Consider the following 24,798-nt stretch of genomic DNA (forward strand, 5'->3'; position numbering starts at 1 on the left):
ACTCTACTCACTGTATTTTATATAAAAATAAAACAGCTTCTAAGTCTACTTTTGAAGAGGTAATCAAAGTAAATAAAGCATGTTACACTCAAATGTGGAGAAATGTATGAACAGACGCAACCAGCTAAACATGCAAATAACTCTAAATTTGCTAAAAGAAATGAGGAGAAAAAAATGGTAAGAGAGTGAGAATTCGATGGTAGCACACAAACAATAGGGTAAAAATGATCTAACTAACGAGGAAACAGTCCAAACTTCTGGGATTTTAGAAGAGAGACCAGGGCTGTTTATTCCATCTTATTAAAAATCGTTACACAGTTTTGCTGGAAAAACAAGTCTGATGTAAATTAACTCATACCCAGTTATCTAACTTACACATACAGTCTGTCTCATGTTGGCTTCTTACTTACACAGACAAACATTTCGCTACAGTACAATGTCTTTCTGAATTGTATTGTCGAGAACACATCAGAAATCTCTACTGCAATGGTTTCTCTGTTGTACCACAAGGCAAAGGGATCATAAACATTAGGAGAATGTTGGGTGACGTTAAGAACGTGGTAGTACCTGCAGTAGCCGACAGAGGTCAGGAATTTGCTGAGCTCTTCAACACAGAACAAGAAGAAGAAGAAGACGACGAAGAAGACGAATGTATGCAGGATGAGTCCATAGTGAATTATATCACCTGCAAAACAAAGATGATGAAGTAAGATTTATTTGGGTTCCAGCTCATGTAGGGGTAGAGGGAAATGAGAAGGTGGATATGCTGGCCAAACAAGCCCTGGAAAATAAGGACATAGGAGTACAGATTCCTATTAGTAAGGCTGAAATGAAAGGTTTTATTAAGTTACAAATGTATAAAGTCTGGCAGGAATATTGGGATAGGAGTGAAACAGGAAGGCATCTATATAACATAAACAGACATTTAGGAAAAACATGAATTGGAGGTTGGAATCGGCAGGAAGAAGGTATTATAACTCAACACTGGATTAAATCACTCATTACATAAAATAGGAAAGCATCCAACAGGATTATGCTGCAAATGCAACAAATTAGAAAGGTTTAAACATGTATTACTGGAGTGTGAGGCATGTACTGAGCAATGTAATAAATTATTTTCAACACTTAAGAAACTGAGGTATGGTGATTTTTCATTACAGGGTCTTCTTGGGAAACTGGTTGGAAGCACTGATGGGTATATAATTCATTTCATAAGGGATGTAGATGTTGTAGGAAGGATTTAGGTTTTTTTGTTCTGTTTTGTGTTTTTTACTGCCACACTCATGTTCTACACTCCAGTCCACTTGGTGGCGGTAATGCACCAATAAGCTGGCTTGCCAACCACCATCAAACAAGAAGAACAAGAACAACAAGATGCTTAGGCAACCGCTGTCTCACCTTAAGCTCACAAAGTGATGTTAGTTTATCATGTTTCGAGTTGGTTAAATTTCTAATCGGAAGGAGTAAACCATAAGCTGCGCTTGTATCCCTCCAACGGGTACGTGATACGGGCTTTAAGTAGAGGACAAACCTTGTCTGGCAATTTGTGTTAGCTAGCTAACTCTTGCTAAGGTTATGTTAATGAGCGATGGCGAAGAAATCTAATGATCATTGCAAAACTAGCACATGATCAGACTTTTCAAGAGTTTGTTATTGTTACACCACGCAGTTCACCTCTGTTGAACAATTAGATGTGTTTTGGTTAGATCGAAATCGGGGATTGAATTGATAAAGGTACAATATCGATGCTTTAACATTTGATGAATAAGTTTTGCGATTTCTTTCAATTATGATTTTGTAATGTATTTAACTTTCTCTGCTCCGTTGCTCGGTGCATTAAAGAATGTGAATATTAGGCTAAAGGGTGTGAATATTTTTTAAAAGAAAAATATGGATGTTAATATTGCTTGATATATATTGAGAAATCAAGACCCCCTTAAAAATGGACTAAAGATCTGTCAAATCTTTGAAATGTATATCTGACAGAAATTTACTGAAATTTCTTTTTTTCATTCCACTTATGCTATTAGATTAAGACACCCGATCCTTTTTTCTTGTATCACTCCGGTATAAATGCCAGATGGTTTTGGAAGATTGATATATCCCATAATGGTTTGTGTTCTAACAATATTAGTTGTCATGAATTGATTTGGGTCGTTGGTGCTAGAGCTAAGGGTCATTTTTGTTTAATCTCTTGATTGTATGGTCAGTCATTTGGTCTGGGGTGTTAAAGTGTCTCCCAAAGCTTGAGATGTTTTAAAATATCTTTTTAAATCTGCAACCCAAAGATATTCAGTGTATTATTATAGCTGAGAAAATAAATTAGGGTATATTCATATTATTGTGAAATATTATTTCCAGATGTGTTGAATAGACATGTATGCTTTGTGAAGTGCTGACAGTTATCACCTTTTCATGCAGGGAACAACAGAGCCATGGCAACTGCACAGTCTGCGGTAACATTTGCAGTGTGCATCCTGATGATAACAGAGCTGATACTTGCAAAGAAAGACTACTATGATATACTTGGAGTGCCTAAGGATGCCACTGAACGACAGATAAAAAAGGCTTTCCACAAACTTGCAATGAAGTATCACCCCGATAAAAACAAGAGCCCAGATGCTGAAGTGAGATTCAGGGAAATTGCTGAAGGTACAGTTGATTCATTCTTTTTGTGAAAATACTGCTTTCTGTTACACTGAGTATACTTAATCATTTAGCCTTTTAGCCTTTTCTTTGCAAGTATAGAGGAACCTCCCTTGTACTTCATACCTCTTAACTTCGATTTCTCAATACATTAACGCTTGTCATGACTGAGTTACAAAACTGGTTCTCTGTATTCATACCTATAAGATCATTATGCACTAAAGCTCTGTACTGCTTGTGTCTGTCTTTATTCAGCTTATGAAACTTTATCAGATGATACCAAAAGAAGAAAATATGACCAGTTTGGCACTGCATACTTCACTGGGGATACTCAAAGCAGGCACAGAGAAGGCACTGACCAACCATTCAACTTTGACGATATGTTCAAGGACTTTGACATCTACAGTCAAAACAGACACGCTCGCTACAGGAGACACTTTGATGAACAATCCAGGTTCCAGAAGGAGTCCCACAGCAGACATAAGAGACATTTCCATGGGGGCTTTGGAGGAGGTATCTTTGATGACATGTTTGATGACATGGAGAAAATGTTCACTTTTGAGAGACACACCAAGCAGACAGAAAACAGATTTCATGGTGCATCAAAACAGCACTGCAGAACAGTGACACAACGCAGAGGAAATATGGTAACAACGTACACAGACTGTAGTGCATCTTAATGTGCAAAATAGAACATGTTAATTTTAAAATTGCCCTACAAAGGTACCATTGTGTTGAGTAGATGTACAATGTGAACAGTGACAACTGACATGTTGGCTCTCAGTGGCTGGCAAGTAGTAAATACGCTTACATCTCCATTCAAGTAAGCTTCCCTTTGTCCCTGTGTGAGTGAATGGTCTTTTAAATGATTGTAATTTTTACTTTATTGTGGAAGAGAGCTGACTGAGGTCATTCCAGCAGTATTTTTAAAATACATTTCACTGTTGGGAGCAATAAAATAGTCTTGCTTAATTTGGTACAGGCATACATGTGCCAGTTGTCGCATTTTGCTTTTGTACAGTTTTTAGGCTCTTTTGTGTAACTTTTGCTATTGTTGGTCTGAGCAGCAGGCAAGAAACAATGGCAGCTTTTACAGTTTTGTTTGCTGTTACTGGGAAATGTCAACAAAACTCTGTGACCCTGGCCCTGCATCATCTGTTTTAACTCAGGGTTTTAGGTTTAAATAGCATTTTGTTCAAAGGTTTGTGTAGCCAACTGCACCAGACTTTTTTTTTATTAACACCATTCTATTTGTTAGCACCTGTGAATAAAGCTCACTCACTGCTATTTTAATATCATCTTAAATAAAAATTAGACAGTATGAACCCAGAAAAAGTTGTAGACAACCAGAGACATATTTTGGCCTTAATTTTTAATATTCTGTTTTGCTTGGACTGTGTCTCAGATCCGTCATTTGTGGGAGATTATACTTGTAAAATCCAAGCCAAAAACATACTGCATCCAAGTTGTGTTTGTTTTTCATCAGCTATTTATTTTTTGTGCCGATTACCTCATTGTTGCGAGTGCCAGAAGAGATGTTGAATCATTTCCAGCTTCACTACAAGATAGTCACAACCAATTCTGAATGTATTGACATATTCTCTTCTGTTATATCTAAAAAACATGGGGTGTTATGTGTATAAAAATTAAACTGAACTAAAATATGAAATTACATAAAATTGCTCTGTAACCAAGCTTTTAATGGGCCACTTGAACAGTAAGATGACAACATTAACCCTCAACACAAACAGCTGAGGTTGAAACATGTTTCTAACTTATCATCCATTACCTCAGTCCTGCAAAGTGATTTCAGTGACATGATTAGTTGACTTTATGGTGTGCAATATTTTTTTATATTTTCTTTTTTTACATTGATGTTGTGGAATATCCAGTAGCACTTTCATTTTGTACTACTTTCTCAGTGTGTAAAGAATGTCTGAAATAAAAACTATTTAGACTAAAATACATTTCCAGTGTTATTATCTCCTATGTGAGCTACCATCATAAACTATTACTAGTTCCATCTAATTTTGGACCTTTAAACATTTTATGATGTCCACATTACCCTGTTAGTGAATTATAATCTCATCACACAAAACAGTTTCACCACTTGAGACCCTATATCTGTATTTGAGGACATAGTAAATTTCCTGAACATTATAAACCACTTTTCCTCATTAATGTTGTTTTGTAGTTTGTGCACTTATCTGAGTCAAAAGATAGAATCAATTGTCTATCGACAAAAGTCTATCAAACCACTCTACAGCTGAATCTGAACCAACAGTGGAGAAGAAAATGTTTTGAATTTTTAGTTGAAATGTATTTTCTTTTTAACAGTTACAGTTTGATACAGTGCAAATAGCAATCTAGGATGCTGCTAATTGTATCATTGTGAAGGTGTAGAAATCATTGAAAACCCCACTGTGTTGGAGAAAACAACCCTGGTGTTACATTTGCTTGTAAACTGAACAGAGCATCATTTCACACCAGCAACAGGTATGACAGACAAAAAGGAAAGTCATAGTATGGAGCAAGGAAGACTTATGGAGTAACAAAATGTTGAGCAAATCAGATCTTTTAGCTGTTTCCCCTTGTGTGCTAATTTGTTTTTTGTAGCAATGTTCATACATTGAATAAAGAGTTGTATTCATGTTTCATACTAATGAAACACTGTGTGATACAGTAAAAATAGTTCATACTTTAAAATAAAATTGACTCCACATAAAGATATTACTTTTATTCAGTTAATTTTGTGTATTTACCAAGTCCTTCTAATTCAAAAAAAAGGAGAAATTAAAATCAATACATAATAGGAGCTTAATTACATTATTTAACAATGACAACCATATAGATATTGAAATATTTTTTCACTGGAAAGTGGTGTAGAGTTAACTTGTCCACGCTAATGAAGGGGCCTATAAAGGCACTCTAAGTCATCATTAACCTGTAAATCTATTCACGAATTTCACATAAATATTTTGGTTCCCTCCTTGGTTACTGTTGCAAAGGCGGAAAAAAACAGCCATTGAGTATTTTGTCATTGGTACAACATGATTATGACGTTCACTATAGGAAATGTAGTTTTAAAAAGACAAAGCCCGGTCAGAGTTCGTTTCATTGACACTCTCTCAAACACAAACTCCCATGATTCAACACTGAGCGGCTGTGTACGGTGCGCAGTTGTTGGCAGATCCGAAGAGGCCAGTAGCTTTAGCCGAGGGACATTGAATGACTTTGGACCTGTGTGTGGCCGCCGGGAAAAGAAAGTTGTACATTTGACAGGTCTGGATTTGTATTGTCGCTAATGGAGGCCTTGATACCTGTCATCAATAAACTGCAAGATGTTTTTAACACGGTCGGCGCGGACACAATTCAGTTGCCGCAAATTGTTGTTGTGGGAACTCAGGTGAGAAACGTCACTTTGCTGAAAGGCTAGCAAGATAGTTAGCTTGCGCCAACTTATTGTTTTGACCATTTCTGGTGTTTGAGTTTCAGTTTTTCTTTCACTTTTGTCTATATGTAATAGGCGTAACAGCATAGATTCTTAAACAAGTTTTTACTTTGGGGTAGCAACCTAAATTAAAACAAAGTTAGCGTTAGCAGTAGCTTGTCAAACTACAGCAGTGAGTGTACAAGCTGACAGTTGAGGATAAGTGATTATTAGCGTAGTCCTGTAAAAGAAATTCAAAGTTTTCGGCTGTTTGATCGCAAACCATCTTAGCTGTCGTAATATGTACATTTTATAGATAGAATTATTTGTTGTGTCTTTTAATAACTGTCGATTTTCACTCCTTTATTGTCTTAACTCTTTTCTACCTCCCTCCTCTTCTTCAAGTTCTTAAAATAAAGGTATAACAGGAAGAAAGGTGAAATTTTAGCTGACAATTAAATGAGATAGAAATAATTCGTCTTGTGTTCATCTTATGCCATAAGAATAGTGAAAGCGTATTTTATAAATATTTTATACATACAGCACACCTTATGAGGAGGAAGAAGAAGAGCCATTTATCAGACTTGAATAATCAAACACATGACATTTTGCTTGTTTTTTGACTTTGAATAGGTCAGATTTCACATAAACAAATCTATTAGTGTAATGTATAGAGAAAGGACTGAATAATATTGAAAATGATCTTTGGAAATATGACGTTTTTGTCCATTTCTATGTTTCATTCACCAGTCTTTGAAATTATCATCGCGATAAGACAATATAATTGTGGTACACTAAAATAATTAGGATATATATGATGTAATTGTGATAGGCCAATTCACTGCAAGTAATGCTACATTGCAAAGTTTAATTAGAAGTTTTTGTTACATCAGCTTGAGAAAAGTATTAATATAATATTATTAGTATCTTCAACACATTTTACTATAAAGGTGGCGAACAAAATAGTACAGCCACATGTAACTGCACAATAAACTATAAATGGCCTTAAAGTTCAATCAGCAGTGCACAAGTTTACCCTGTCCACTTAGCTACTTTGTGAACACATTAGCGTCTAATTGGTTTAAAGTGCCAAATTTTGTCTAACATGTTTACTTTCACTGGTAAGTTAATAGGATATAAGCGTCTCAGTCCTTTTGGCAGATGTCTGATAGTGTTACAGTGACACAAGGTAAGCCAGTGAACGTTTTCAATACCTGATTTGTTATGTCTGTCCTTGCCAGTGATTCACAGAGTCCTCCGGTTGAGGACAGGTGTAACCAAAGCTAAATGCCTAGAACAAATATTTGGTGGAGAGGTCTATAATAAGGCTACCTACAGCTGTGGAAAAACGTAAGAGATCACTGGTGTCCTATTTATGAGGATTTATGCTAAATATAAAGTACTAACATTTTTCACAAATTTCACTTGTCATTTAGAATATGTGCACAAAATGACAACTGGTAAAATAAATAAATAAATAAAAATGTGTACTTCTTTAGCATGTTTTATCTTCAAGCCTTTTGAATTTTTAAAAATCATTTTGTCTACCTATTCCACATTTTTGAGAGCAGACAAGCTAATAGTGGTCCAGTATTTTTGCAGTCTGAAATGTAAAAATTGTCTTGTGAGACGACCCTCAAAGGCACTACCTTTTCACTTAAAAATACTCAACACAGACAGCATCTAATCCCTCTAACAACATGGTGAAATCCCTGAGTTTCACTCACCGCTTTCAAATGTCTTGGTAGGCTCTCCACCATTTCTCAACTTCTGGCTGTTTTATGTGGTGCCGGGCGTGAAACTCAAGGAGCTCAGCTTTGTTTGATGGCTTATGACCATGATTCTTCCTCGTAATCACATTCCACTGGTTTCAATAGGGATTTCTTTTGGAAAGTTGGAGTGGTCTATAGATATTTTCCATAGCTGTATATGAGTAAACTATATTTCCTTTACTTCTACACAGCAAGTAATCCTCTGCAGCCCTCATTTTTTACTAGTGGAATCAGATTACCAGAGCTGATTATGGTTACTGTATCACACATTGCTCAAGAACATTTTTGTGAAGATATCTGTAAGATGGGAGAATTCTTCCCTGGTCTGTGAGTCATACAGTCCAGTTGTGGTATAGCAACATGATGTTGTTATTGTATTTTGGTTTACAGAGCAGTGGGAAGAGTTCAGTCTTGGAGAGTCTGGTAGGAAGAGACGTCCTGCCTCGTGGAACTGGCATCGTCACACGCCGACCCCTCATCCTACAGCTAGTGCACATCGACTCAGAGGACTGCAGGAAAACTAGTGAAGAGAATGGTAACATCACTGCCAACTTTGCTGCTTGTGAATTTGGGTTTTTCAGTTTACCTGAACTATGTTAAATTCTCCAAAGCACAAGAATGTTTTGTACTCCATATTTCTTTGTGTATTGTTTGATTGATAGTGGATTTTTATCCACCACATCGTAAAAAACATTAAATACTGTTGGAGAGGAACTATATTAGACTTCATTAAAAAATGAGTAATTGTTGAACTGATCATTGAAATCAAAGTAAGGTTTCCCCTGGCTTAGGTGCTGTGATGTTTTTTGTTACTGATATTTAAAACTATTTTTGTAGATTTTTTTTTTCAGAAAAGTCTGTTTATTGATTAATTCATCTCATAATTACAATTTTGCAAATAATCAACTACCACGACTTTTAAAAAGTATTTTTCCACAAAACATTGTCTTTGCAGGGTAATATATCTAATAAAAATATAATCATGTTACCCTGCAGTGGTAGAGAAATCTCAGCTTTTCTGTTTTGTTTTTTTTAGCTGCCTTTTGGTGCAGAAACTCTCCGGTACACCACCTGAAACTCAGAGTAATTAATCACTGAATCTTTGACTTCAACATCAAACTATAAATGTAAAAAATCGGGGAAGTGTTTTATTTTATGAGCTGTTATTTTCCTTTGGAGTCAGTAAATCCATTTGAGAATCCTGATATTAGACATCTGCTGATGTTTTGTAAAACATCCTGTCAGAGCAAATTAATCATTTTGTCTAGCCTCAATAGAGGTGAATAATTGCACTATTTACACACTGACCAAATGGAGGCATAGGAAAGTTTCTGTGCATTCATAATTCAGGTGAAGAATCACTTAAATTCACTTGATTTATGCTGAGTTTTTGTTTAATGCTGTTCTTGGATAATGGCCTTAGAGTGACTCTGCATTGCTGCAGAGTTCCATCCAGAAGCTGCAGATAGCCAGGCTAACCCTTTTGTCTCCTGTCATCTCTCCTTAACCACAGAATCCAAGAAAAATGGACGCCTTTACAGAGGTCTCCTTTTCTTTGTTCTTTGCCTTATTACATAACCACCATACCTCTGTTGCCCATTCCTCCCCATCCTGCCTTCTATTTATGTAGGTTTTCCACAGCTAACATGTGGCTTTACCTCGCTTAGCTCATGCCCTCCTCTATATTTACACTCTGTCAGATCCAGTCAGATGAAGATATTCAGCAGAATCTTGTTGTTTAATTTGTGCTCTGTTCAGGAACTCTAGGGCTGGGTGATATAACCTCAAATCTGGACCTTTTGGGTTTTTTCAGTGTTATGGATGATTCACAATTCTAATCTATTTTTTTCTATTTGCATGAACTCAAAACACAAGTCAAGAATAATTTTCTTTACATGAACTACACACTCTATCTACATACCATAACAACAAAAGCACCAGTTGCAAACATGTCAGTGTGCATTGCATTGATAACTGACTGTACAAACATATTCACAAGAAATACATCACTGTAAATAAACAAGCTGTAGTTTGAACTTTCGTTGATCAAGAGACGTCTCCTGGGGAACCACTAATCTGGATTTTCATAAAGCAAAAACTTGATTATTTTACCGAATTGGATATACTGTATTTCCCAGCCCTAAGTCACCAACCCCATCTTTTGCTGCAGTTGCACATATTATAGCAGAGATACTTACTGTTTAATTTTTAACAGTCTGTGTATTCTAAAACATGCACCTGTTTTTTGCGTTAGGCTTTAATTTGCTTTCATTACTGTTGTGTGAAAACAACAGTTGTTTCTCTGCCTTGTTTATTTTGGTAAAACTCTTCAGATGTGCATTTTTGCTCTGGAGAGTTTTTCCATCAAGCATTATCCAGAGAAGTCCTCCCTTGAGACAGTTGTCATAACACTGATAATTATAGTAATGCTGATCAAAAGGCCACATCTGTCACAGAATCACTAACTGAAACATTTGTTTTGGACCTTGTTTTTCTGCAGGCATTGATGGAGAGGAATGGGGCAAATTCCTACACACCAAAAACAAGGTGAAGTTTTCAGTCTTTTTTCCTGCAGCCATGTTTGCAGAAAGCGATACTCTCACTGGGGATTCACAATTCAGTAGCCCTTCTCTGTATCCTGATATTGATTCAGACTTTTATAGATTAGCTTCAGGAGAACATATGTGGTTTGGTTGCATGTTTTCAGTGACAAATCTATCATCTGTAATGAGGCCATGCACACACTCTTCAGTAGCTAAAAATACTTCTAAGGCTGGTAAATGCCTTCTGAGGTTGAGCTGTGTCTCTAAACAAAGAAGCTCTTATGATTTGCTTACAGCCTTATGATAGTGAGTTTTCAGGGTTTTGCTAATTTATTTCACTGTCGTGCCATGTTTACAAGTGGGGGTGTTTAATTATTTACTTGTCCTCAGATCTACACAGATTTCGAAGAGATCAGACGTGAAATTGAAGCAGAGACAGAAAGAATATCTGGCAATAACAAGGTACAGTAATTATACCCATTATTCAGGAATGAGGAAATGTCAAAAGCTGTGAAACAAGAAATGTAAACACAGAAAACCTGATTTTAAACATTAGAATGAGTGTTTTTCTTCAGTATTTGCTGTAATAGTAATGTGTCACTGTTATTTTGCTTTTCAGGGAATTAGTGATGAACCCATTCACCTGAAAGTCTTCTCACCACATGTTGTGAACCTTACGTTAGTGGATCTACCTGGTATCACAAAAGTAAGAGAGATGCCTTTTTTGCCACGCTTTGTACAAAACACTATGAGCTTTCAACTTCACGGTTTGTGTTTGTGATGATCAGGTACCAGTTGGAGATCAGCCCAAAGACATAGAGATCCAGATCCGGGAGTTGATCCTTAAATACATCTCTAACCCCAATTCCATCATTCTGGCTGTGACTGCTGCCAATACAGACATGGCGACATCGGAAGCTCTGAAGGTGGCACGGGAAGTCGATCCTGATGGTGAACAGCTTATAGTCATACATTCTAATGCATCATCCGCAAATATCTTGTTTTTGCTTTAATCTTATGGCCATTTTCTTTCAATCACTGTAGTTTTTATTGTGTGTTTTTAGGCAGGAGGACATTAGCTGTGGTGACTAAGCTAGATCTGATGGATGCTGGTACAGATGCCATGGACGTGTTGATGGGTCGAGTCATTCCTGTCAAACTAGGCATTATTGGAGTAGTGAACAGGTATTAACAACAACTATATAGAATATGTGTTTGATATTAGTGAGTTACAAACAACATTTTTCATGAATAGTAGATAAAAGATAACACCAGTTTTGAGTACATACAATAAAAACATAATACAAATGTTTTAGCTTAGGAAGAGGTCAGAAATCAGTGTCCCAGTCAGTATCAATTTAATCACAGCTTCTGTGAGTCATGGTTAATGCTCTTCATAAATCTTTCAAATTGCTGTTGGGTGTTTTATGCCACTTCAAGAAAAAAATAGTCAAATAGATGTAGATTGTTGTACAAAAAGGTACAAACAGCAATGTGTAACTTGCATTTTGTTACCTCCGCCAGGAGGTATTGTGATCACTTTGCTGTGTGTGTTTGCGTGTTTGTTTGTTAGCAAGAAAACTCAAAAAGTAATGGACGGATTTTCATGAAATTTTCAGGAAATGTTGATACTGGCACAAGGAAGACGTGATTAAATTTTGGTGGTGATCGGGGGGGGGGGCGACACACAACAGATCTGTCTTGGCAGAGGTCTGCGCTCTCAGTGCTTTTCTTGTTTTGTTTTGTTTTTACTCTTGTTAGGAGTCAGCTGGATATCAATCAAAAGAAGTCAGTGGCAGATTCCATCCGTGACGAATATGCCTTTCTACAAAAGAAGTACCCTTCACTTGCAAACAGAAATGGAACCAAATACCTGGCCAGAACACTGAACAGGTTTAGAACTACTTGGCACTAAGAAGTATCCACACTGGATTATTGCTGTATTGTCTTTGTTTTCTAATCAAAGTGTGACATTTTCTTTAACTTTGTCACAGGTTACTCATGCACCACATCAGAGACTGTCTCCCTGAGCTCAAGACCAGGATCAATGTGTTGGCAGCTCAGTACCAGTCCCTGCTCAACAGCTATGGTGAACCTGTTGATGATGAGAGCGCTACACTGCTGCAGCTCATCACCAAGTTTGCCGCAGAGTACTGCAACACTATAGAGGGCACTGCAAAGTACATAGAGACAGCTGAACTGTAAGTTACAAACTGCATTTCCTATCCAAACCACTGAGGGGTGCTGGCATCAATGCCAGCTCAATGGTTAATTTATGTCCCCTTTGTATCTTTCAGATGTGGTGGAGCAAGAATCTGTTACATTTTTCATGAGACTTTTGGTCGAACGTTAGAGTCTGTGGATCCTCTGGGCGGATTAACAACCATTGATGTGCTCACAGCAATCAGAAATGCAACAGTGGGTTTTTGTTCTTCCTTCAGTTTCGATATTTGTCTTAATTTACACCTTTTGAAGATTAACAGTTCCATTTGTTTTGACAGGGCCCAAGGCCTGCTTTATTTGTGCCTGAAGTTTCTTTTGAGCTACTTGTGAAGAGGCAGATCAAGCGTCTGGAGGAGCCCAGTCTGCGCTGTGTGGAGCTGGTTCATGAGGAGATGCAGAGGATTATCCAGCACTGCAGCAACTACAGCACACAGGTCATACATGCACACTAATCTCACACATGCACACTAATAGCACACGCTGTGAAAAACTTTCTTCATGCATTCAGCTACTTATGAGTGTTGCTTATGTCTGTAGGAGCTCCTGAGGTTTCCAAAGCTCCATGATGCCATTGTGGAAGTGGTAACTTCTTTGCTCAGAAAGAGGCTCCCAGTCACCAATGAAATGGTCTGGACCTGAACACTTAACAACATGTATTGTGTTTTGAGACGCTTATGGAGAATTCTTCTGTAATGAATCACTATGATTTATTTTCAGGTTCACAACCTGGTTGCCATTGAGTTGGCATACATCAATACCAAGCACCCTGACTTTGCTGATGCCTGTGGCCTCATGAACAACAACATAGAAGTAAGAGATCTGCAGCTCATTTCACAACCACATTTTATTTTTATGTGAAGTTTTAGCATATCAAGTTCAGTATGGGGTTATTCACTTATGCTTGGTAATGTTACTGAGCTTTTTTCCCTAAACATTAAAGAGTTTACATTTCATTATCACAATGGTGTGGCTAGCACAACAGAACTTTGCTGTTAAAAATGATTGTATAACAGTGTAAACATGGACAGCACTGATTAAAAAATGTCAATCACACGCATACATTAAATATGTCTTCGTTATTACATGTTATCCTTAGGGGTTTGACCTTGTTACTTTTGAATTGTTTTCATAGGAGCAGAGACGTAATAGAATGAGAGACCTACCCTCTGCTGTTCCCCGAGACAAGGTGCAGTCATGTTTTTATGTTTTATGAGTTTGTCACTCTTGTACAAACTGTGTACTATGGAATCAAAAAACCTGAACATTAGGATTCACCAAGTTTTGTCCATGTGTCCACATTTTGTTAGAGTTATGCACACTGTCAGGTTTCTGTCCCACCATTGTTGTATTCCTTCCAATGTTGTCTTTCTCCAGTCCCTTAAAAGCCCGAGTGGGCAGTCTCTGTCCCCCACTGAGCCTCCTGCCCCCGAGGGTGAGGCGTACAAGGTGTGTCCTGTTCACTCACTGCCTGCCAGTGTCTCACTGCCCACCCAAAACCTCTACTGTTCCCAAACAACATCATACTGATGAAAAACCAAGTTCTCCTCAAAAATTGGTCAAACCACCATGGGAGATGTTTATTTTTTCAGTGTAAAAACAAATGCAGTAGGTTTGAGTGGCAGTTATTAACTTATTTGAGTGATTTTGGATCTTTTTGCATGACTTTTTTTTTTACATCAGTTGGCATGTGCGTATACTATTTTATTGAATTTGACCCTTATCAAAACTTGTTTGATAGGAGTGAATGACTTGTATAAAATCTTTCATCCTCCATTCATCTTCATGCACATAGATCTGCAGTGAGCAGTTTATTACTAGATATATTAAAAATGAGCCCTACTGAAAATGCTTAAGTAAATTGTCTGTATATTTTCATATCTCCCAGATATGATACATGGTGAGCTCCAGTTACCTTCAGTCTGGATTCAGTTTTTTGCAGTGTATTCAAAGAAAAATGGCATGCTATTTGAATTCTTATATTTGAATCTATCTAATATTTGAATTCTTGTTTTTCCAGCCTCTCAGCATGTATCCTCACCCGTCTTACTCCTCCCTCCAGGCAGCAGCCGGTGGCGCTCAGAGTGGCCCCGTCAGCGAGCAGATGGACAGCGGGACAGGGAACTGGAGGGGAATGCTGAAGAGGGGAGAGGAGGCGGCAGTTGGCGATAGAGCATCAAGTCAGGGTCCCCTTCCTGCAAGTCCACAGAAGGGCCACGCTGTCAACCTCCTAGATGTGGTGAATATGCTGCTATGCTTTACACTATCTCTACAGTGTATCTTAATCAGGGTGTCTGCAGACCCTTAAAATGTCTTTAATCCAGAAATGTAAATTTTAGGCCATAAAATATCTTAATTTTTATAATTGTTGATATTATTTTTTAACTTAAAGTGTGAGGAGACCATTTTGAATGACTAACATTTGATTTAAAGTCCTTTTCCTGCACTTCCACATGGATACTCCTTTGTATCCTCTATCACAGTTCCTCAGTCCTTGCTTCTCATTCCTCACTGTGCATTTTAGGAATGGTATTGAATTTGATTTCCTTGTCACAAGCAGGAGGATGAAGGCTTTATTCAGATATTGTCTTTTTATTTCAGTTCAGTATGTTCCACTAGTTGACATAAATGCATTGCCTTATGCTGTTGAGTTTTAGCTATTGTGATCTCTAAACTTCGCTCATTATGATTTCTGATGTCTTTTCATTAACAGCCTGTTCCAGTGTCCAGAAAGTTGTCTGCTCGGGAGCAGAGAGACTGTGAGGTTATCGAGAGACTCATCAAGTCATACTTTCTTATTGTACGGAAAAACATCCAGGACAGGTACATGTGGCCAATGCTGCATCCTTTCTTCTGTTATAACTCTGTAATAGTTTGACATGCTGCCACTACTGGTCCTTTCCTTGATGCTAAATTGTCTTGTCTTTACTCCGTGTCCTCCTTATCGTTGGCCTCAGTGTACCGAAGGCAGTGATGCACTTCCTGGTGAACCATGTGAAGGACTGCCTGCAGAGTGAGCTGGTGGGTCAGTTATACAAGACGGCCCTGTTGAATGACCTGCTGACAGAGTCTGAAGACATGGCCCAGCGACGCAATGAGGCCGCTGACATGCTCAAGGTAACAGAACGGGCTGCAAACACATGAGCAAGTGTCCATCAGATGTTGATCAATTGATAACTTTCTTTTTACCTACTTGGCAAATATTCTATTGTATATTCATTGTATAGCTAGTTGCTTAAAATAGAAAAAGTATGCCCCTACTGCATAAATAGTACAAATTAGATTATAAATTAAGACAAGTTTTTTTAAAGGGGTTACTTGTTGAGAATCAAAAAGTAATTTAAACATCAACAGCAGGGGGTGGTAATGTATCAGAATTTACCCACAACTACCAATCCAATATTAGACACTGCTCCTTTAACTAATGAGCATTTCTGTGTTTGTGTTCTTGTGTCCAGGCATTGCAGAAAGCCAGCCAGGTAATCGCAGAGATCAGAGAAACCCACCTGTGGTGAGACTGACCTCATTTCAGACCGCTCATTTCCACACAGACCATCATCCTCACGGACCATCCAAACCCACAACCCCCTGCTGTGTCTCAGAATCTCAAGAGACAAACAACTTGAAAATGCACTGCTGTTCATATGTGTATATCAAACTGTAGTTTTAATGTACAATAAAGACTTGGATTGAATGAATGGCAGCAGCTATCAGTCTGCCAGCTCCATCATCAGCATCACACCTGCTCTACTTTTAGACTATATTTTCTTATGTAATTAATGCAATAAAAATATAGATAATGTTATTCATTGCCACTATGTGGAGCCTTGCTGAGGAATGTCTGCTCTGTGATAATATATAGATACTTTCAAGGCAGAAAATGTACTTAGTGCTAATTTTTCCAAAGAAATGAATTTACTTTAGATATTTTTATTTGGTTTCCATAATGACTAGCTGAAGCCTCCCATTTTTACACTGTCTTCTGTTTCTGGTAAATAAAGTATTATTTTTATGTCAAAATGACACAAATAAGATCCTTAGTGGTCCAGTGCATTACCAGTAACGAACTGGTCGCTGCAGCTGCTTTTAGACTTGTGTTTTTGTATAACAGTGTTTTCAGACTTTATGGCTCTGCAGCTAATGGTCTAATGATCCAAACTAACATTAACCCTGATCAATTAGTAGTTCAATTGTTTCAAAGTGATGTAGTTTCCCATCAGCAGTGGAAAACCAAAAGATTCCTCATTGACTCGATATAAGACAAAAAAGGGAATGAAAACTGGGTAAATGGTCTCCTTTGAGAAGCAAACATTTGTCATTTATTGCATGAATAGTCACTGAAATTATTAATAACTTATGAAATAGTTGCCATTTTTCCACGAGATTTACTCATTGGTTCATCAAACATGTTGCAGCTCTTAGCATCATGTTTAAGAAAGTACATAAAGAGATAATCTGTAGCTTGCAGAAAGACAGCAGAGCAGATGGAAAGACTTATTTATTGACTTGATGTGCTCATAATGGACATGTAACCCAACAGCAATACAGCGAATACACAGACAATAAACACATGAGCCAATCAGTGGTGTCCGTGTCTTGGAGCTTCTTTACCTCAGACGGCCACCCATCTTGCCCTTCCCACGACCTTTGGCACTGAGAGGAAACAGGAAATGGTGAATGTAGTAACAAACAACAGACACTAATTCTGTTCATCAGAGAGGATTATTAAAGGCTGATGTAAACAATAGGTTGGAGCGGGAAAAAGACAGTCTTTATTTCAACTATGAAGTCTGTCTAAATGTCTGAAATAAACTTTGACCTTATTAGAAACATAACTGTTGGTCTAAGTTGTAAAACCAAGAATTAATGAATCACTGAACATCAAACTAAATCAAATGTAGAACTAAGTGACTGAAGCGAAGTATAAAAGTCTAGATGCAAGATACTTTCAAGATGTAATTTTCCTCTAGAAGTAATTTCTTACATAGGAGCCTACTGTTAGGTATGAGTTGCTATCAGCACCAGCCTCTTCTAATACCTTTTTTATTAAAGGTTACTTTGGCACATCTGTCTCTAGTGGTAATTTAACAAAATTGGTAGTGATTCTGGTGGATTTTTCCTCATACATTCCACTCCATAATCCTCCAAAAACTACAAAGCTATTTTATTAAATCTGCAAAGTCCTGAATTTACTTCAAATATATTGAGGCTGTGTCAAATCAAGCCTGAAATAGTGCTATACATCAATTGTCAGTGATACTTTTGTTCTCAAAATGATAAAATAATGTTGATATTTAATATTTTGATAATAAAATTACATTGATTATAAGACTACACGATTTGGTTAAAAAAGTCATACTGTGATTATTATGTATTGTGATTTCTGAGTTCTTGGTTTTACTGGAAAATGTACAAATTACTCATGTAAAAATGTCAGGTCTGACATAAACTAAAACTTGACTGAAAAGAAGCACTGACTTGCGCCACACTTGGTACCTGCTTAGAATATCTGAGTCAATATCTGACCTCAATAAGATTTAGTATGAGGTAGAGTTCTATTTTCTAAAATATAGCACAGTGTTTATTTATATTCATAAAAACAGAAAGACAAAATAAAATATAAATGAAATGAGCATGTGAGTCAGAATCACCAGAGGAGCGTACTATACCTGTCATTCTGTCACTTTGAACTTTGACCTTTTGACTTCAAAATTTCTGTTTGATCATCTGAGGTCTATTTGTGGAAGGGGTTATGGTATGAACATAATCAAACACACATACAGCACATGCAGGAAAACATTAAACAACATGTTTTCCACAGCAAATGCAAAATACCTAAATGCTAAATCTAAAATACCACTATAGACAGCTGAGGTTGTGTTCATTTATTTTCTCTTTTTTGGAATTGGATGCCTCTAAATCCTGCTAAATCTGCAACATTTTGTGATTATATAATTGCACAGACTAATATTGTGATACGCGTAATTGTGAGGCCCAGAATAGTTTTATATGATCTTTTTCTTAAAATGTATTAACTAAGATTACGTTCAGAATTGTCAGTGCTGCACATTTTTAACACATGAAAAAGACAGATGCTTTTGTTTCCAGTTACAGCCTATACTTGATTCTAAAGCATGCCAAGGCTTTGGAAATCAGATGGTATAAAAGTGGAAAAGGGAAAGAAAGGAACTGAAGACAGATGCATTTCCAAAGCTCTTTGGCAACTACCTCCGAAAACATGAAAAGACAGATTTATATCAATTGACTGATTAGTGCTATTTGAAATCCATCACTGTGGGGATGTGGACTAACCTTTGGTGGTCCTGGACTCGAGCAAGAAGCACGTTGATCTGTATGGATACACACACCACCATAAGTATCTTGAAGAACACAGCAGGAAGTGTTTTGTTATCACTGCTGTAGAAAGTCTTTCACTTACATCATACTTCTGTCGTTTAAGTTTGTCACTGAGGTCAAACTTCTCTGCCTCCAGTCCCATCAGCCATTGCCACATCTCATTAGCCTTCTCTCTAAACAGACATCAAACAACAAGTGTTACATGTCAGTGTGACAGGTTTCCATCAGATGTAGAGTTTGTACCGCACATCTTGGTCCTACTTGAGTTTATCCTCGTTTAGATGATCGATGTTGAGTGGCTTCCTGCGTTCAGCCAGGATCTTCTTCTTTTTCTCCCTCTCAGTTTGTTTCTTGGCTCCTTTTTTGCCTTCATTCTGTGTGTTTAATATCAACACACAGTAAATACATTTTGAGGAAAGAATGGTAATGGAAAGGATTTGTTACTACATTGTAAAAAACAAATTGATGTTAGTCATTTTTTTTAAATTGACGTGATAAAGTGATGTATGAATTTAATCAGATGTGCTCTTAAAAAATGCACCAGAATATAAAAAAATACAATATAATCTCCAAAATACAAAACAAATCAAGATATTAATTTGAAAAAGCAAACAATGATTAACCAAGAATTAAATGTCATTTTTGCACTTATCAAAGTACCATTAAAGTACCAGTCAAGTGTAGAAACATTCTAAATCATTTAAAGCTGTGACTACAAATAAATAATTCAAATCTACTCAATATAAAACATACTTGACTTGACTTGGTTTAGTCCCTCATTTTCTACTTTAAAATCTACTCAATAGTCTATCATCATAATTTCTTGTTGAAACTGGTTTCAGATTGAATCAAATAATTGATTTAATTATGTTTCATTCCTTTTAATACAGGTATTTGTTAAAACTGTGTTTAAGTTTACAGTAAATGTGTTACTTAATTTCTCAGTATTAATTGGACCTAGTCTCCCCTCTACAGTGTAATCATTGTGACCTTTCACATCTGATCTCTGTATGTGATCAGAGTCATGCCGACCTTCTGCCCAGCGCTGTACTGCTGACTCATGTTTGACAGGGCCTTCTTCTTCTTGGCATCTTCGCCCAGCTTCTTGCGCTGCTCCTCCTGCTCCTTTCGCTCCTTTTCTTCCTATTTTTAGCACAGTTTGAACCATCAGGTGTGTAGATGGTCTCAGGTATGACGTGGAGGATATAAGGTATAAAACTCATACCGCTAGTCTGGTTTGCCTCTCCTTCTCTTTCTCTGCTCGGATCCTCTGCTGCTCTGCTCTCTCAGCTCGACGTTTCTCCTGCAAAAAACCCCAAAAAAAACAAGCTTCTGATCCACAGGACATTTTCATGTTCAGCTGCTGAAGGTGGAAAGTTTCTCAGCAATCACCATCTTTTACAGGTACACTCAGAAACCTGTATCCATCACTGCAGAGGGAGACAAGACCCCAACGAGCCAAAAGTAGGACTATGTAGGATATGGCACTGATACATTTAGATATAAGGTATTTCTAAATAATAAGCACATACAATATAATTGATAAAAAACAGAAGTTTTGTCTCCTCACACCGACTTCACATGACTGGTACTTTCTCCTCCTGTGGCTAAAAATAAAAGAAATAAATTAATTTCAGTAATGAAAATAGTCAGCAAAAAAAATAAACAAAATCATCTAGAAAATAAATAAAAACTCAATAATATGGAGGAAAATTACATAACAAAATCATGGGAATAAGTAATGATATCAACAAAAATAGGAACAATGGCCCTGGAGTTCACCATGTTCAATCAAGTATCAATAACAAGTTGAATTTCCAAGGTTGTCAGGTTCTGCCGCTATGTCAGAGTCCAGTTTTCTTGATGCAGGAGATCAATCTCCCAGTGGGTGGATGATACTTTCACTGAAGGATAAGTCAAATATGGACCATTATAAGTAAAGGCAAATTTGTAATATTTCAAAAAATTTGTCAAAAATTGAAAAATCACAGTTTCTCAAGACTGCAAGCAGACTTTGTAGACATTGTCCCAAGGAAGCTATTTAAAAATTTTTAAATGAATCCAACCAGTAATTTTGTTGGAGAAGATGTTTGAAGAAATTGCTAAGGAAGATGAAGAAGATGATGAAGACAATGAAGACAGTGCCTTCACAATAGCTCATGGCCCATCGGCCAGTGAGCTAATAAAAAAATGAATGAAATAATCAATGAGAAAAGGTAAATAAGCAACAAAATCAAGAAAATAATAAAAAATAACACTAACGAAGAAAACAATCAGCAAAATGAGCAAATGAAGAAACATGAACAGTCTAAGCAAAAAAATGAACAAACTAATTAACCTCACAAAAATGAACAAATTAATCCTATCTGTAAAACCAAATAATGAAGTCAGTAAAAAAAAAAAGAGTAAAATCATTGACAAAGTGAACAAAAAAAAGAGAAGGAGCCATATGAATAAAAGGTTAATTATTATAAATATTCTTTTAGTAGATCAGCGTCTCATCTCTTATATTGACTTCACTTAAAATTAACTCCTCTTGCAGATTTTCTCAATATTCACTCAGAATTTATGATGTTTTTGAATGTAAACCTAACATTCTTCTGCTGTAGATTTAAATCTGGGACATTGTCTCATCATGTGGACAAGTGTGAGGATGAGGGATGATGATGCAAACGTAGACATTACTCATCCTCCACGACTCACGATTCTGTTGACGAGAGCGATGAGCTCCTCCTCTTCTTTCTTCCTCTGGATGAAATGAGCCTCGATGAGAGACTGGAGCTCAGAGAGGTCCTTCTCCTGGCGCTTCCTGTGGATGTCCTGCCATCAGGAAACCAAATAAGCATCAGTCGTCCAACAACATGTGTCTGATATGATCATTAAACACCAGGCGATGTCCACTCACATCAAAATCCACTTTCTCTCCATCAGGGATTTTTGGTGCTGAAATATTTGTCATAAACCTGCAAATATAAGCCGTTAATTAGTGGCTGATCTGGCATAAAAGATCTGATATCTGGTCCACTAGAAGACACTTACTTTGGCTTGGGCTTTGACTCATCTGTGAAAAAGAAAAGACACAATCAGGAGACACAGATAAAACAAGAAATTATATAAAATAAGGGCAGAAATGGCCAGTTTTCTCAGCTGTTGCTGCAGTAAATAAATATGTGAAATTAAATCAAGTTTCTTACCTTCTCCCTCACTTTACAAGACAAGACGTGCAGAAAAAGAAGAAAACTAGAATTAAAAACATATTTTATCATGGATAGGCATCATAATAATCTACATTAAAAAATAAAACCAACAGTAGTTACATACTGGACTTCCTCCTCCATGACTTCTTCTGTGTCAGACATTTTGTTTTGAATGAACTCTGCAAAATGGATCCCTATTAGTGTATTTTTAGAAATATAACAGATCATTAAACATGAGCAGAGCACATGACGTCAACCATTCACGCATCAGATCAGCACTGACACAAATACACTGTAACAAAAGCATACATCCTGCAGAAAATATTACATAAAATATGTATATATTACAAAATATTACATCTAAATGCTCATACGGTTTACATGGAAAGTGTTGAAGTATCATGTATGTGAAAATATTATGTATTTTTATTATTAAATGTAGTGCAGGTATGAAAAAATAAAAATTAAACAAATTGAAATCATCTTTTGATTAAATTGTAACCCGATATCAGCAGAAAATGAGTTGATCTTAATGATAAAACTGATGCATTTTAGTCATTTTAGTTCCTGATTTCATTCGTGTTGAAAATACACCTGATTTTGATGATTTTTTTTTTTTTTACAAATAGTCTGGTTAATAAATACAATTTGATGATACTTTGACAGTTAAAAAGTTGCTTCTTTTTAACTGTCAAGTCAAGAGGAAATAAAGACACTGCGGCAACAAAATGATGTACACAGAAGTTTCTTGAAAAAATATTGTAGTGGTTATAGTATATCTCAATAAATTTGACCAAGAGCTTTAGAGCATCTAAAATCTAAATGAGCTTTTGTGAAGTATGTAGCAACTCTTATGAACAGTTTTAGTTTTTATTCTACAATTATTGTAAAATGAAGTTGCTTAAATTAAATATTTAATATTTGCAACTATAATAATAATAATAATAGTGTTTTTGTTTGCTGTCATAGTAAAGATGCAAATGCATTTTCTATTTCAGGTTATTATTATATTGAATTAATCTTTCTATGTATTCGAAAAGTGCAGGTTTCCGAGCATTATCAGTTATATCAGAAACAAATAACTTTAATGTCATTACTCATGAGAGAAATAATTCAAGAATAAGCTGAGTTTATCCAAACCTATGTTATAAAAACTAAAGTGGAAGCAGATTAATTCTTTAGATAATTTATGACTAAACAAGGCTCTGATTTCAAGTCCTCACCTCAGAGACGAGCGCCACACTTCAGCTCCTTCAGGTTCACAATCCACTTGGGAATCAGAGATGCATAATAATAACATGGTCCGGCCCTTCTTTTTCATGTGACCACAGCGCCCTATGGCTGCTCAGCACAAAACACACTTTGTCTATTGTTAGAAGGCAGGACACCAGAGGCACCAACAGAAATACATTGCAGGTAAAATGTCACACATCCATTCAAGCTTTCACTAACTACTCAGATTTCAGCAGCTCATAATTTCACCAAGAAAACGACTGCTCGAAATGTGTTGAATGCTGCCTCAAGGTGCACACAACAACTGGACGTGAACTGGTTTTGTTTCCTGTGGGTTTATAGTGAGGACTGTGTAGGGTCAAAAGTTCAGAAAAATAGAAATAATGATGTGAGTGAATGAAGAGACTCACATGGTGATGTAGGACAGAGTTGGATCAAATGAAGATATAAACAACTAAATGACCTCAGATAAATGATAACAGGAATCCCAAGAAATGCAGAATCCTTTATATCTGATGGGTAAATCAGTCCAATTTGACTCCCAAGAGTTTTCATCAGGGCATGAAACTCAGGACTGAATCAATTAAATTAATCATCAAGATGAACAGAAACAGAACAAAATATTAAAGGAAATGAATAAAAAAAGAGAAAATAAGCTATAAAATAAATGAAAACAAACAAACAAAAAGGCTAAATTAAGGTTAAATAAATAAATTAAACAAGTGGTGCCAGGCACAACAAACCCCGCCCCTTGCACGTATTGTAGCTTATTTTGGCATCGATCCAGCTGATGTCATCATGTCTATGCGTGTGCTGATGTCAGCGTATCAATTGCCTCTATATATGTGCCAAGTCTGAAGTAAATTGAAACAAAATTGATGTTTTTATAGACATGAAATTTTGCCTGTTATTAGTAAATGGGAGAGAAAAAAAAAATGTAAAAAATTCATTAAAAAAATGTAACTTTGACTTACTTTTCCCAAAATGTAATAACATCTATTCTGAATTCAATTTGGTTTGAATTCAACCAACAGTTTTGCTGCTAGACTGTTAACAAACAAACAAACAAGCAAAGCAAAAAACTCCCCTTCAGAGGGGCGGGGTAAAAATGAAGAAATTAATTGAAGAAAGTTACAAAAATGTACAAAAAAATCAAGAATAGAAGAAACAACATAACATGAGCAAATGGCCAATTAGATGTTCAGACTGACCTACAATGAATTCCAAAGGTTGATTAAACAATGTTTCAGAATAGGACTAAAGCCAGAACCAGACAATCTTCAACTGCTCTCACAAAAATTTTGACATTGAAAACAAATTATGTATGTCTGGTAACCTCTTTTTAATCTACTGCGTCTGTAATATATTGAGTAAAAATTCCATAATAAATTACTAATTCC

The 24,798-nt window shown here is 36.5% G+C and overlaps 3 protein-coding genes across 10 annotated transcripts; 2 read left to right on the plus strand and 1 right to left on the minus strand.

The window, feature by feature from the left end:
* The first annotated feature begins 1,364 nt into the window (after window positions 1-1,364).
* Window positions 1,365-4,611, plus strand: dnajb9a (DnaJ heat shock protein family (Hsp40) member B9a). Its single transcript, XM_030137299.1, has 3 exons — window positions 1,365-1,498; window positions 2,422-2,652; window positions 2,902-4,611. The coding sequence occupies exons 2-3, from the start codon at window positions 2,436-2,438 to the stop codon at window positions 3,324-3,326; spliced, it is 642 nt and encodes a 213-aa protein (XP_029993159.1). The 5' UTR covers window positions 1,365-1,498; window positions 2,422-2,435; the 3' UTR covers window positions 3,327-4,611.
* A 1,216-nt stretch (window positions 4,612-5,827) lies between these two features.
* Window positions 5,828-17,193, plus strand: dnm1l (dynamin 1-like). 6 transcript variants are annotated; one of them, XM_030136286.1, is made up of 19 exons: window positions 5,829-6,052; window positions 8,239-8,383; window positions 9,362-9,391; window positions 10,349-10,395; window positions 10,782-10,853; window positions 11,011-11,097; window positions 11,180-11,342; window positions 11,456-11,576; window positions 12,153-12,284; window positions 12,386-12,592; window positions 12,689-12,809; window positions 12,893-13,048; window positions 13,152-13,241; window positions 13,332-13,424; window positions 13,747-13,800; window positions 14,632-14,850; window positions 15,325-15,434; window positions 15,569-15,728; window positions 16,070-17,193. In XM_030136286.1, exons 1-19 carry the CDS (start codon window positions 5,951-5,953, stop codon window positions 16,124-16,126), a joined length of 2,166 nt encoding a protein of 721 aa, XP_029992146.1. In that variant the 5' UTR covers window positions 5,829-5,950; the 3' UTR covers window positions 16,127-17,193. The 6 variants fall into 6 exon arrangements, with proteins under 6 accessions (XP_029992151.1, XP_029992152.1, XP_029992146.1 ...); XM_030136288.1 differs by having other exon boundaries at window positions 14,674-14,850; XM_030136287.1 differs by lacking the exon at window positions 9,362-9,391.
* tnnt2d (troponin T2d, cardiac) lies at window positions 17,097-23,822 on the minus strand. Of its 3 annotated transcripts, none has more exons than XM_030136294.1 (12): window positions 23,389-23,822; window positions 22,290-22,344; window positions 22,163-22,173; window positions 22,008-22,029; window positions 21,874-21,931; window positions 21,672-21,788; window positions 20,194-20,271; window positions 20,001-20,111; window positions 19,230-19,342; window positions 19,051-19,141; window positions 18,924-18,961; window positions 17,097-17,264 (listed from the first exon to the last, which is right to left on the minus strand). In XM_030136294.1, the coding sequence occupies exons 2-12, from the start codon at window positions 22,325-22,327 to the stop codon at window positions 17,219-17,221; spliced, it is 723 nt and encodes a 240-aa protein (XP_029992154.1). In that variant the 5' UTR covers window positions 22,328-22,344; window positions 23,389-23,822; the 3' UTR covers window positions 17,097-17,218. The 3 variants fall into 3 exon arrangements, with proteins under 3 accessions (XP_029992154.1, XP_029992155.1, XP_029992153.1); XM_030136295.1 differs by having other exon boundaries at window positions 22,290-22,359; window positions 23,389-23,404; XM_030136293.1 differs by lacking the exon at window positions 23,389-23,822 and having other exon boundaries at window positions 22,290-22,402.
* Between the last annotated feature and the right edge of the window lie 976 nt (window positions 23,823-24,798).

This window comes from Sphaeramia orbicularis, chromosome 6, assembly GCF_902148855.1.
Source record: "Sphaeramia orbicularis chromosome 6, fSphaOr1.1, whole genome shotgun sequence".
NCBI lineage: Eukaryota > Metazoa > Chordata > Actinopteri > Kurtiformes > Apogonidae > Sphaeramia > Sphaeramia orbicularis.